Source organism: Mycteria americana, chromosome 6 (genome assembly GCF_035582795.1).
Source record: "Mycteria americana isolate JAX WOST 10 ecotype Jacksonville Zoo and Gardens chromosome 6, USCA_MyAme_1.0, whole genome shotgun sequence".
NCBI lineage: Eukaryota > Metazoa > Chordata > Aves > Ciconiiformes > Ciconiidae > Mycteria > Mycteria americana.
The window spans coordinates 41368479-41383019 of record NC_134370.1 but is presented as its reverse complement, the minus strand read 5'-3'; the positions used below and the strand labels follow the sequence as shown (position 1 = coordinate 41383019).

Genomic DNA, 14541 nt, shown 5'->3' with positions numbered 1-14541 from the left:
GCTGAAGTTTATCCATGGAGAAAAGTGGTTATGAGGAGAGAATAGAAAAAATGAATAGAGAAGGCTACGTGGAGAAAAAAATGAGCAGTTTTCTGATTAAATTCTTGGGGAAGTTGAGACCAAGGTGATAACTTCAACAGCGTTGAGATAGGCAATCAAAAAGTGACTCCAGTCAACTTCAAAATCTCACCTAGTCCTAAGTCTTGCTTAAGATATTTTAATAAAAACTTAAGGATATTAGACAAACTGTTGTTACTCCTTTCAGTGACTTCTTCTTATTTGCCCTTGTATCTTGTATTTGCCCTTGCTTCTTGTATAGTGAAACATTATATGTTTCACTATACAAAGATTTATTTGCATTGCCAAAAAAATATTGAATGTTTAACCCTGCCACATTTCCTAACCACATGAAAGCAAACCAAGCCTAGCTATTTTAAATTGCATTTTAAGCCTTTAGGTCATGTCTTACAGCATTCCAGGAGAATTACAGTATTACTGTGTCTCGCTTAATTGCCTAAATATCTGTTTGTGGTGCAAGTGATCATTAACATATGCATCTTGCTTTGCTTTCACTGTCATCTTTCAAGGGTTTGGCTTCATCCTATGGCACATACTCAGCACAAGAAAGATAAATCTTGATTTGTTGAATGAGCTGAATTTTTCATAATTTCACTGCTGAATAAGGAATTTTGGGTCCAAAAGATACTCTGGTGATTAACATGTCTTAATATTGAAAATTACAGCCTGGCTCGTTAAAAAACCCTAACACAATTTCTATGCAGGGTCAAAGGGGTCTTTGCCTTCTCCACCTCAGGAATGAGTTCCCGTTGGTTTCCACGTGCTGCGTAAATTATTTCCTAGATTGTGTCATTTAAAATATTATGAATTAAACAAAGTGGAAAACTTGGGGAATTTGTGTGGGCAGAGGATATTTCCAGAGCGGTGATGACTGTAATTATGCAAAAGGCTATGCTGGAAAAGCCTGTTACGGCAAGCAGCTCTAGATCCAAACCAGTATAAATAGCTCTCCCAACTGTGACCTCTTGCCTCATATTTATTACAATAATGAGTAAAATATGGCTTTCTCCAGCTGCTGTTCATAAAGCAAGATAATTAAGCCACCTTTCGTTCTTCTGGAAGTTGTGTCCCCGCTTGCCATGTCCACACGGGGTACCTTGCTTAGGGTCAGGCATCTCCTGATGCAGCAGGACACTTAAGTACCTACTTAAGGCCATACAGCATGTTTAAGGTGCTTGGGCAAAGCGCGGTCCGAACAGTTTCATCACGCTTGAGGCCAAAGGGAGAGAGAAGTCACCCTGTGTCGCAGGAGAAGTCAACCTCATATGTCGCAGGATATTGCATTTCCCACAGCTGCCCTCCACTCAACCCAAATACATCAGGTCGATCAATTCTGCTCATTGGTGTATTTTCATGAACAGCTGGGGTTTGGAGCTTTTTGGTCAGCAGGTTTTTCATTTGTGGCTCTTTATCCTATATAATGTCATGTGATCTGAAACCAAGTGATTTAGGGGTAAAAATGCAAATGATCTGCAAACCTTTATTAACCTGCCCTGTATTTTCCTCACCTGCTGAATAGCATTAATTCTCTTTCATCCTAAAAGTCTTTGTTGAGAGAGGGCCATATTAAATATTCTGTTCTTCTTATTAAATTTGTAAGTTTGGTCCTAAATGGTGATTTTTTTTTTTTTTTTCAATTTTTTCAACTTTTCAATTAATTTTTTTCAACTACTTAATAGCCATTTCTGTTCTTCAGCTCTATGTTTAGTGCCTCAGGAGTGTCAGAAACATAGAGAAGCCAGAGGAACTGCAGGACTTTCATTTCTGAAGCTCTGACGTTAAAGCAGAGATTAGTCAAGAGACTGTAGTTTTCAGCAGTTCATCCTTGCAAATTAGCCAAACTCTTTTCTCATTTTGCACATGGCACTTTCTTTCTAGAAAAAAGAAAACCTGTGTGTGACAGACATGTTGGGAATGATGAAAAGGTATAGTAGGGAACTATGCTTTTTACCTGGAATATTTTCAGTTATAAGTGTTAATTGATTTCAGTTATTAAAATTACTAAAAATATTCAATTTGTATTTCTTATTTAGTTTTAACACTGTGTAATACTACTAACCAAAGACATAACAGTTATATTTTTTAAATTTTTTTTTCTCTGGAGTGATGCTTGTTAGTTGATCAAATGGTCATTGCGTCCATTTGTTTGAGTCACTCACGATATAAAAAGATTTTCTAATTCTTTTTCCAATATGTCTATGCCCTTTGTATCTCCCCTGGGACAGAGGATGATGTTAGGGGACTGCTCAAGCTACTCACAGCTTGTACAGAAGACAGCTCAGCACTGAGTGTATCAGGCAGTCCTAACATTTCACCCTGTCATTACTCAGTTTAACCCAATTAAAGCCAAATTTCCTCTTAAATGTCATTAGGCAATTTGGCTAATGACAATTTGTTTGCCTTTCTGCCCTCACTTCCTTTTCCTTCTCTGCTTTTTTTTTTTCCTCCCTCATTTTATTTCTCTCTGCTGTGTTTTTGGTCGCTGTTTCTCTTAAGATGAGAAAGCTGAGATACAGAAATAAAGATTATCCTTCACTTCAAAAACAGAGAGATTTCCAGGGTTTCTGGTTGGAGGACAGGGAGATGGTGGTCACCATGATGGGACTTAACAGCCACATTGACAGATTTACTCTAAAACTTATATTGGAGGGAGGGAAAACTTCAGCAGTAATTGCAGGGGATTCAGTCCCTAAAAAAGGTGGATTAATAAGTTTGGATCTTCTTGACATTGGTTATTGCATTTCCACCCGTTCTCCAGCGTGTTTGAGGTTGTGTTTCCGAGCAGATGCCTGGCCTTGGCCCTGGTTTGGTCAGTCATGGCCATCTCCGGTGTTGAGGGATGGCTCCGGGTTGTTGCTGAAGAGCTGCGTTGGCTTGCTTGGCTCCCAAATGGAGACTCTTCCTCTAAAAATGCCCCTTCGTTTTTACAGCTCCTTCAAACATCTGATTGGCGGCCTAGATGACGTTTCCAATAAAGCCTATGAAGATGCAGAAGCAAAAGCAAAGTAAGTGTCTGCTTGGTGTGTTCAGCGTAAAACCTTAACCTCGGTTTTTTTGATGATACATCATTATAATTAAAAAAAAAAATGTTTTTTTCTCAACACAATAGTATAAAACTGCTTTTAAAGTAGTGAATTAGGTGCTTACTCTGGATTTTCCTCTGGATGAGCCTCTTTCTGTCTCCCTAGTTCTCTCCATGAATAAGGGAGGACCAGAGGGAGATGGGTCTCCTCAGGTCAGTGCCCAGAGATGAGTGGTCCCAAGGTCTGTCTTAATCACAATATTTGAGTCCACAGAAGTGTTGGATCTTCAAAATTTATCGCAAAATAATTCTCTTGAAATATTTTAAGGTGAGAAATTACAGATCCTGGAAAGCTCAGGTAACGAAGGAAATTGTTGAATATGATTTGTTTCTTTAGAGAACTCTGTCAGACATTTTCACAAAGTCAAAATGTGTTCTGAGACAAAGAATGGGAAATTGAGTTTGTCATTTTTTAATGAATACTAGAACTACTTTGATGTGAAGCAATATATTCATCTGAAGTCCTACTATAAGTATTCATTCCTTTTGGAAGTGAACTGTAGTGTATTTTAAAATATTTCCAGAAAAAAAACCACTCTTCATTCATTCTTGATCTAGAATTTGTTTTTAATAGGAAAACTTTGTTGTATCTGTACTTTGATGCTATACCAACATAAAGGTTTTGAAAAGGAACATGTTCTGATTAGAGGGATACTGAATATAAGCCACTATGAATCAAAGGCAAAAGTACTTTAAAAGAAAACTGAAGTTGCTCTATACAAAATTATTTTACTTTTCCTCTTACAAAATTATTTTACTTTTCTTCTGGTGTTTTTTTTTTTTTATTACCACATAAAAGAAGGGGTTAGGTGTTTTCTCAAAGTCAAATGCTTGGTGTGACTGTTAATCAGTGGTCTGCAGCCATCTAAATTTAAGATTGCTCTTAAGTTATATATAGTAACTTCTCATTAAACCAGAGAGGTTTGAAATAGTGTATAACAAAGGAATTCAGCACCTCTGTGGAGAGAAAATGAGAAGCCCTAATTAGTTAGTTGATTAAAAATAACTTTTTGTTTGTTTGTTTCAGAAAGTAAATATGCATCCCAAGAAACTTAGTTTCTTGGGCAAGACTTGCTAATATTGCAACATACCCACAAATTAAGAGAGTATTTTCTTTTTTATCATCTTTGAGTGATACTTGAAATACATTTTTAATCATGTTTAATTTATTTTAAGGTACTAGATGGTACTCCAGGGTTGCATTTTTGTTTAGAATAATATTTTCCTGCCCCAAATCAAACATGTAAGCTTTCTTCTTCAAATGTTTCAGTTCCCTAAAATTCTTGTTGACTTAGTTAAAAAGGCAGGAGGCTATCAGCCTCTTACCATCCCAGAAAATAGGTATTTGGGGCACAGAATGCAAAGTCAAATGGACATAGCGCTATAGCCACAGATAATTGGCTATTAGATATTATAGGTAAATATATATTATTGTATATATTAGCTATTAGTACCAGCTGAAAACATGTCATTTAATGCCAGTAGCAGCTTATGCAAAGCATTTTACAAAGTGTTGGAAAATTAACTTAAGCAGCTTCAGAGAGATGGTCCCAAGTATCCCAGGCATGTGCTATTATTATTTTAGAGATTTCTTTTTTTAGTGTTACTATTTGGATTATATTAATTTCCATCTGAACAAAAAGGAAGAAAGCATTGGTAATGAAACTGGGGAGTTTTGTTCTTAGTAATAACATGATGTTATTATCACAGAAGCTTTCATAAGGTTACACCACAACCCATTAGCACCAAGCAAAATTTGCAAACAGGACTTGCCATTCCCCATTTCATAGTCTGTCTTTTGACATCTATGATTTTAAGCTGTATTATTAATAGAGTTTCACATAATAATTTATTGTCACAGGCAATGTTTGTGTATGCAGATTGTATTGGAGATCTTTTCGGGATCATCTTGTGAGTTTTAGGGAAGGACTTTCAGGATCCCTTGTGGGCTTTATAATGTGTCTTTAGGGAGACTGCAGTTTTGGACCTATTTTGGATTAACTCTTCATTTTGGGGACCAACAGACCGATGTTGACCTTAACATTTTTGAGCTTTTATCTTCTTTATTCCTCTTCTTTTCTTATAATGCCAAGTATTTCATCCCAATGGAAGGGCAAAGCAAAGGATTCTTAGTGATGGAGGAATTGGTCCCCAAAAGGAGGAATCAATTAATTTTGATAGCAACTTTTCTATCTTAAAAGTCAGAGGCCTGTGCTTGAGTCCTGTCACTCAAGACTATAGGTGACAGTGACAGTATTGCCCTTCACATATTGACATTTTGACTTTGAAAAAGCAGAAGGGATCAGTGCTGTCTGCCTGGAGAAACATTTAAAACAAGGAATGCTCTTTTGAAAGATACGGCATTTATTAGTCAAATACCATATTCAAGTTTGCTCAACTCCTTGAAAGCAAGCACGTGCCTGCAAAAAGATGAATAGGAGAGGAAAAATGGCAAAGTTGCTTTGAGAGTAAAGTGAGATGCATTGGAAGCTGCAGCAGAAAGTTTTGTCGCTCGAGAGTTGTTGTTTCTATATCTCACAAGATAAAACTCCTCTGGGAGAAAAGTCTACTTGGCAGAAATTTTAACCTGGATTAGTTTTCAAGCAGCTGTTAATTAGCTCCAGCTAATTGTCCTTCAAGGGCTTATCTTTTCCAAGGGGAAGTTTGTGAAAGGGAAGAACTCGGCACATAAGCGCATTTGGGTTTGGTGAAGCTTTACACAAATCACATCAAAAATTTTTTTCCCTCTTTTTGCATCCTTGTAGCTAGCATCTCATTTTCAGTGCTTGTATGGCAGGTGGCAAAAGGCTTTTGGATAGATAGAAATTTTCTGTATACCGTGTTTCACGGTGTATCAGGTGGATCAGGATGATCCATGCAAAGGTCAGATGTTTAGCAGACGTAACCACACAGAGTAAATGCAAAGGACATGGTTGTGAGACGTCATTACGGAGTGTCAGAGCCTGCTTTTGGTTGGTGTGGTGGCCACGTTGAGGACCAAAATGTGAACAGTTTAATATTTTCTTATCAGTTGCTGTCAGTTAAGAAATATGAACTGAAATGATACGTATAAAAATATCTACAAAATGGCAGCAAATGTATTTTCATACAAATCTTCCATATCAAGGTGATTATTAAATTCCTGTTAATTTGTAGGCTCCTGTTCAGCAAAAGCACAGGTTTAGACTACATCCAATGCAGGGTTCATGTTCCTAAGCAGGACTTGGGCCATGGGCAGCAGTTCATTGCAGAAATATCTACCAAATCGGTGGCAGTGCTGGGGTATTTTTTTATCTCCATGCTAGAGAGTGACCCTGGGGTTACAGAGCTGGTAGTCCCAGTGCAGGGCATGACTGAGAGGATGTTAGGCAGAAGTTACAGCGTCAGAAGGTCTTTCCATGTATCCAACAGTCACAGAATCACAAAATCGTATAGGTTGGAAAAGACCGTTAAGATCATAAAGTCCAACTGTAAACCTAACACTACCAAGTCCACCACTATACCATGTCCCTAAGCACCTCATCCAAACGTCCTTTAAATACCTCCAGGGATGGTGACTCAACCACCTCCCTGGGCAGCCTGTTCCAATGCTTGATAACCCTTTCAGTGAAGTAAAATTTCCTAATATCCAGTCTAAACCTCCCCTGGCGCAACTTGAGGCCACTTCCTCTCGTCCTATCACTAGTTACGTGGGAGAAGAGACTGACCCCCACCTCTCTACAACCTCCTTTCAGGTAGTTGTAGAGAGTGATAAGGTCTCCCCTCAGCCTCCTTTTCTCCAGGCTAAACAACCCCAGTTCCTTCAGCCGCTCCTCATAAGACTTGTGCTCTAGACCCTTCACCAGCTTCATTGCCCTCTCTGGACACGCTCCAGCACCTCAATGTCTCTCTTGTTGTGAGGGGCCCAAAACTGAACACACTATTCGAGGTGCGGCCTCACCAGTGCCGAGTACAGGGCCACGATCACTTCCCTGCTCCTGCTGGCCACACTATTTTTGATACAAGCCAGGATGCTATTGGCTTTCTTGGCCACCTGGGCACACTGCTGGCTCATATTCAGCCGGCTGTCAACGAACATGCCCAGGTCCTTTTCCACTAGGCAACTTTCCAGCCACTCTTCCCCAAGCCTGTAGCGTTGCATGGGGTTGTTGTGGCCCAAGTGCAGGACCTTGCACTTATACTTGTTGACCCCATGCAATTGACCTCGGCCCATCAGTCCAGCCTGTCCAGGTCCCTCTGCAGAGCCTTCCTCCCCTCAAGCAGATCAACACTCCCACACAACTTGGTGTCATCTGCAAACTTACTGAGGGTGCACTCAATCCCTTCGCCCAGAGTCATCCCACCATGTTTCCGTGATGGCAACTATATCATAGTTTTCCTGGTGTACAATGGCTTCCAGCTCCTCCTGTTTATTGCCCATGCTGTGTGCATTGGTGTAGAGGCACTTCAGCTGGGCTGTTGTCCATGTCTCCTTCATAGAGGAACACCCCTTATGTGCTTTGAGGTATTTCACTGGTGTTTCTCTCTTGGCTCCTATTAACTCAGTATCCCCTAGCTCAACTCTGCACAACTTCAACTGTGCACCAGTGTACCCAGCACATCTCAGAGACACAGGCTGAGTGCCCTCGCTAACATCTGCTCCCTCTAACCGTGGCACATCATCCCGCAGCTTCTCTCGGGCAAGCCTGATATTATCCCCCTCCCCCTTCAAGTCTAGTTTAAAGCTCTGTCAATGAGCCCTGCAAGCTCCTGAGCAAAGATTCTCTTTCCCCTTTGAGAAAGATGAATTCCATCAGATGCCAGCAAACCTGGTGCTGTGTAGGCCATCCCGTTATCAAAAAAAACAAAATTGTGGTGCTGACACCAGCCACGGAGGCATGTGTTAATAGATTGGATACCTCTGTTCCTTCTAGTGCCACTGCCCACAACTGGAAGGAGAGAGGAGAAAATAACCTGTGCTCCAGAGTGCCTTACTAGCCGTCCCAAGGCCCTGAAGTCTCTTTTGATTGCCCTAGGACTTGGTGTTGCGGCTTCATCTCCCCCCACATGGAAGAGCAGTCTGAGGGCCATACCAGGCTAGGGAGTTTCCTAGTGATATCCTTCACCCGGGCCCCAGGGAGGCAGTCCTCCAGGTCTGAAAGGGCTGAACAACTTTTTGTTGAGTTTATCTCTTGGCGACCTAGTGTTTTCCTAGCTAAGCCTTGAGATATGGTTAGGGTGCTCCTAGGACTTGGGAAAATGTTATAGCAATCAAACTGGTGTAGACAACTGAGGTACCACTTCCTACCCTTGGGCATGGTTTGAAGGGAAAAGCAAGCTCTGCTCAGCTCTTGAAGGCAAAGAAAATACACACCACCATTCAAAAACAGTTCAGCTGAGTCGAGGGGCTTCCTGCACCACTAAATGAAGTGTCACAGGGGACCATGGCTTTAGGTATCTGCATACTGGCTGTACTGTAGGTGTGTCTCTGTTCTGCATGGGCACCTTTGGATTATGTCCTAAATGCCTGGCTCTTGGCCTGCATGGGCAGCCAGGATGCCCAACACAAGGCTGCATTAATGGTCCGGTGGGAAGGTGCCCAGGAGTCCTTGCCAGGTAGACCTTGAAGAAAGATGTGTTCTTCAAGGGCTTTGGCCTTCCCTCAAGAAGACATCTCTCTGTCTAGGAAAGCAAGTGTGCACCTGGGCTGCTGAAAGCAGTGGAATTCAGTAGAGTTGCTCATGTGCCCAAGCTGAGTCATCTTTGATGCCGCTTTGTGAGTTTCCTTAAAGTCAGGTGACTATAAAAGTTGTGGCTTTCATCTAAATGGAAGAACCCTTTTTTATCCTGATTACAGAGATAATCTTTATAACATGAGCTTACTCCAGCAGCAGAATTTATATACTTGTTTTACAACTAATACCTTACTACCCAACTAATACCTATTTTGGAGACACTATTCCCTGGTGTTTACAGGCTTGGGATTGGCAGTTCTCCTTAATGTCCATTTTTTTTATGCAGTCTCCTAAGTCAGAAATCATTGATGTATCATCAGTGAGGCTATATAATTAATATTCTCTTCCTCACATATATTCAGATAAGTTAATAAATTAATCAACTTATGAATATTATAGTTACATCCTGACCAAAGTAAAGGTGAAGGAGAGAGGCAAACATTTAATTCAGTTCACGTTCTGAGAAAACAGGAGTTTCAGAAGAACGGCGCTCGTGTCCCGGTGTCAGGCCGAGCCATGTTGGTATTTAGGACATGAAGGAGATACCTAAAGAAGCAGGAGACCCATCTAAGGGTAGATTACTTCCAGATGGAGCCGCTACTGCAGCTTTCATAAATCCAAGAGGAAACAGCTGGTTTCTACTGGACTTGTTGGTGCCAAGTGAGGTGAACATTCAGTGAACACCGTTAGCTCCAGGCACACAAATCCCTTGTGCTGGCGTCTTCCTCGTCCAGAAAACTCCTAAGTTAAACTCTGCACACTACTTCAACCGCTAACAAGGTGATCAGATGAGGTCCCCTCTGCCTTGGTCAGACCTTTCGATGATGTGGCTGTAGCAAGGGAGAGCCTCTCCTGTGTCATAGAGACAAGGAGAGCAGCACGGTGGCCCTCACCACGAAGCTGGGAAAGCTGGCAGCTGCCTGGCCTTAGCTTGGCCAAGCAGAGCATATCTGCTCCAATGACCAGGGTCCCTGCGCTCCTTTTCTCCTGTCACATCCAGAATTATCTGCTGATGTTGATCTTCTGTGGCAGCAGGGCTTGAAATTAATACCCTGTCGAAGTCCAGACATTGGTGCCTTCATGCTGTTGCTTCAGGCTCTCTGCAGATGTAGGCTATTTTGATTGCACTTTTTGCTTATTATTTTTTTTTTATTCCAGCTGCATTGCAGCCCTTGGGGAATACATCTTGGTACTCACAGCCAAAATTGTCTCCTTTTCATAGAACTGGAGGAGGCAGGGGCCTTCGTGTGGGTATACGATGCCTTTTCCTTGCCTAGCAGCTCTGGCCCCAAATGCTCTTTGTCTTTACTTGAGCTGTGTTTTAATTAAGAGCTCCATCCAAACCTTTTATTTTAATGGCCGGAGTGGTCACTTTTTTCATTTTACACCTCCTCTCACTACATTTATTCATAACAAAGCATCCTAGCAGTTCATTGACTTAGTTTTGGTGCAGAAGGTGGTTATTAATATTTTTCAATTTTATACGCATACTTTGTAGATACTTTTCCCCTTCCACCCTGGCTTTAAAGGTAAAAGTGACTTTGTTCTAATGAGAAAGGTACAGATACAGCTTTACAATTTGTTTTAGCAAGGTGGTATGGTGCCTCATCTTTTTTCCTTTCATCTGCTGCTTACAAAATGGTACTATGTACTACAATACCTTGTAGCACTAGCTTTTTTGAAGATGCCAGTTTAGGAAAACTTTTCATCTCCCAGCCGTAAGCAAGTGCTTGTGTGCATGGCTGGACTGAAGGCTGCTCCTGATGTCTCCCAGTGGCTGGTAGCTGGTGTTCAGGTGCCATCTGCTGTTGAAGGCTTCCCCTGAGCTGTGTCCAAGTATCATGTTTTGCAAGATTAAATCCCCATATCCTCCAGTCTGTCTCATTTCTCCCTTGCCAGAGTGTTTACAAGAGAAAGTATTTTCGAGTGTACTGTGTGGCTCCTCAGTGGTGTTCCTTGGAGGGCCACTGCTGGCTCTACATGTGTCTCCTTCCTATTCAGACTTTTCTTTTGCTTCATGGTGTTGTCTTTGAGAGTTATTTTAATAGTTGAAGCTGTCTCTGGGAGTTGAAAGCTTATTGCACATGGATAGGTACTTATAGGTATTAATAAGTACCACAGATCCAGAGGAATAGATGTGTAGAGAAAAAAACGTTGGTGACAAGGATCTGCATTTCCATGGGGTTTTCCTTTGGGGTCCTTCAAGTCTGGTTTCCTGGACTCAATGTTAAACAGTGCTTGGGGCACATAAATCAGCTCCTGATGCACATCTTCCAGTTTAGCATCACCTGAGAGGGAGCCCAGTTCTCACGGTCTTGTCCCACTCAGATGGGAGAAGGACCCATCCAGGGATCTTGCTTCAGAAACACACTCCTCACCCGGGCTAAGAGATATTTTAATGCACCGCGTGTATAAAGACCGCTCTTTATTGATAACCTGATAGCAGTGTTTGTCTGAAGGTGGCTGGCAGTGATCTGGTCATAGATGTTGGTGTACCTGTAGTGTAGACATCTGTTCTTTGGTGGTCTGTGGGTACCAGGGTGCAAGTTCTGGCCAACCTGTCCATATTCATATTAAGGCTGGAGTTGGCCCTTCAGGTCCAAAAAATGGGCCATGGCACATGGCAGAGTCCAGCTTATCTTGATGCAAATTCCTGTTTTGGTAAGATGGGAAAGCTTTGCAGATGCTGTGTCTCCAAGCGCACTGGTACACAGTGCTTTTGACCTACAGCCAGTCCGTGGATTTTGGTTGAATAACAAACTACCCTGTGTATTAGGAAAGGATGCTTTTTATTTCTTTATCTTGTTTTCTTTTGGAAATACACATAAGATAAGCCAAGAAAGATTTTAACCCCTGCCAAAAGGGAAATTTTCAGAGTTAAAAGTTCCAAACCAGGAGCTACCAATTAAAGAGAATGATTTAATTAAGGTCTGACTTTCTGTTGGGCCATAGCTTTGGAAAACTTTGGCTGAAATAATTCACTGATACATGGAGTGCGATTAGATTAGTGATTTTTCTGCAAGAGAAAATATTTTCTGGCTTACAGCATTAGGAAGGTCCAGGCAGCCTGAGAGCTGTAATTGGCTCCATCTCCCTCTGCGTCAATTGTTTTCTGAATTAGGGACCATATGGGAACTAGCTTTTGCCTTGGCTATCTACAGTGCCAGACTGGGGGGAGAACCTCATGGGATTTGCAGAAAGGGGGAAAAAGCTCATTAATGCTATAAAAAGCAGAGGTTACAATCATTTCTTTTAAGCTGTGTAAATAATTAAAATAATTCTCCTACTTGGAGAGTGCTGTGGAGAAATCATAACTGATCATTGATATCTGTTAAGTTTGTATGAGTTTAAATATCCTGCTGTTTAGAAAAACTGAGATTTTGGATGGCATTATTTGGCCTCTGGTATGCAAGAGCTTTTCTTCTTTCTGCTGGAGAATTTTGCATATAACAGAGTTTAGCCTTAAATAATTTGTAATTTCATCCTGAAGCCACTGGTAGTTTGTATCCAAGTCTGGCTATTGGATTTTCCCAACTGCTGTAATAAATAGGTGTTTACTTAGAAAATAAGGTCTCAGAAATCATTTTAAAAGGCAAGAGCCCATCAAGATAACAAGCAGGGTGATATCCCTAAATGGAGGTAGTAGAGACTGCTAAATTGTGACTTTCTTTGTTGAAGGTGAATTGCTGTTTTCTTGCAGACTTGCATTAGTCATGCAGAGATCTGCGCCGGGTAGACTTTATGGCTGCTTTCCTCTTGAGAAAATGCACTGTGTAATGCACTGTGTCCCTCATGAGGGATATATGAAATTACCTTTTAAAAACAGGTCATTTTTATTTAGGTAATAATCTGTGTGCTTCCTCTTGCTAACTTGACCTTTCGATATGATAATGGGCTGTGTCAGATGTCAGATGGAAGCACTAGTGAAAAAAAATCAGTGCCTTTGAAGCAGGCTGCTATTATAATATTTTACTGCATTTGTTTTATAAAATATGGGCCTGTACTGATGAAATCAAAATGCAGCAGAAAGCTTTCTGACAATAATGAGTCTTATTCCAGAGGAAACAGAAAAATGTTGCGGTGAATGATGCATCCGTGTGCTCAGCAGTTCAAGTTGTATAGGGTAGCACTTGATGGAAACAGAGGTCTGTGCATTAGAATATTAACCGTTCCTTTGGCATTTATCTAAATAGTTTTTCCAGAAACCGCTGAGAATACTTATGCTAATCCCAGTATGGTCATTTAGAGCTTTGTGTAGCACAGTCTTGGTAGCTTTAAACAGAAACCTTGGCAAACTTTGGCATCTGTGAGGGACAGAGAGGCAAAGGTAGCATTAAAACATTTTTGCACAGTTTCTGGGTCTGTAATTTGGCGTCCAGCACATTTTTGAGCTGTCCTGAAGAGTTATCTAAATAGCTTTGTAAATATTACGCCACTGGAAGAAGCCTATTTTTGTCCCACTTTAATCAGAAGGACTTAAATAACAGAGCGTCGCTTGAACAGAGTCAAATATATTATAAATAAAACTCAGTGATCCTTCTACTACAGGAAGGTACTGATTTTTGGAACTGCTGGAAATAGTTGTGGGATTATTTGTGGCTTTTCCAGCACCAGAGTTGCCTACTAGACCAGTTGTCCTTGGTTGTACCTCACCAACTCCTATGAGATGCACCAGGAGTTGGGTCAGAGCTCACTTTTATGTCCAAGTGTTGGGAAGGGAAGGGAAGGGAAGGGAAGGGAAGGGAAGGGAAGGGAAGGGAAGGGAAGGGAAGGGAAGGGAAGGGAAGGGAAGGGAAGGGAAGGGAAGGGAAGGGAAGGGAAGGGAAGGGAAGGGAAGGGAAGGGAAGGGAAGGGAAGGGAAGGGAAGGGAAGGGAAGGGAAGGGAAGGGAAGGGAAGGGAAGGGAAGGGAAGGGAAGGGAAGAAAGGTAGAGCCAGTGAGAGCTGAAGGGCAAGTATGTGGATGATGCTGGCACCCGGGGAAGGTTTGGGAGGAAGAGATTTGGGGCCCAGGAGTGCACCACCAGGGGATGAGGTGAGGGAGCACTATCTCCCTGCTGCTGAATTGTCTTGGCAAAGCTGGAAAAGGTGTTGCCAGATAAAGAAGTTTCTTCCCATTTACCCAAGAAATTTCCCAGGCTTGGATGTGACGGTAATAGCTCCAAAGTTTTGAAATGTTGGTGTATGCAGTTGTTTAAACAGCAGGGAGAGGGAAAGAGCAGAGCGTGGAGGTCCATATTTCAAAGATGAGTGAATATTTATTGTTTTCCCTGTGAAAGTTAGTAAGCACAGTACCTGAAAACTGCATAGCAAATTCCGTTGAGCTCGGAACAGTAATTGTGTCAAATTTGATGATGAAATTCAGTCATCGAACTGTGAAATAGAAGAAATTTAATCCCACTGTATGTGAAAAACTCAGTGCAACCTTAATTCCGAAGTTACTGCTGACGCCTCCATCCCACCAGCAGCTGATCCACTAAAACAGACCTTTTTCTTCTTTCCCTTCTCCCTTTGAAGAATACATAATTGGTTTTCCTGAAGGCTCAAATTAATTTCCATATATAGCTTACAGTATAAATGTAGTCCACATTAAACTCAGGACTTCTACCTGCATCTCATCCTTACCTAGTGAGCATGAGCAATATTGGACAACTGCAATATTGGCAGTG

General features: G+C 41.5%; 1 protein-coding gene across 2 annotated transcripts in view; it reads left to right on the top strand.

Annotated features, from left to right (window-relative positions):
• Window positions 1-14541, top strand: part of PRKG1 (protein kinase cGMP-dependent 1) — a 529338-nt gene that overhangs the window by 453826 nt on the left and 60971 nt on the right. For both annotated transcript variants that reach the window (XM_075505445.1, XM_075505444.1), the window contains exon 9: window positions 3009-3083. In XM_075505445.1, coding sequence (XP_075361560.1) covers window positions 3009-3083 — 75 coding nt within the window. The remainder of the gene's footprint in view (window positions 1-3008; window positions 3084-14541) is intronic.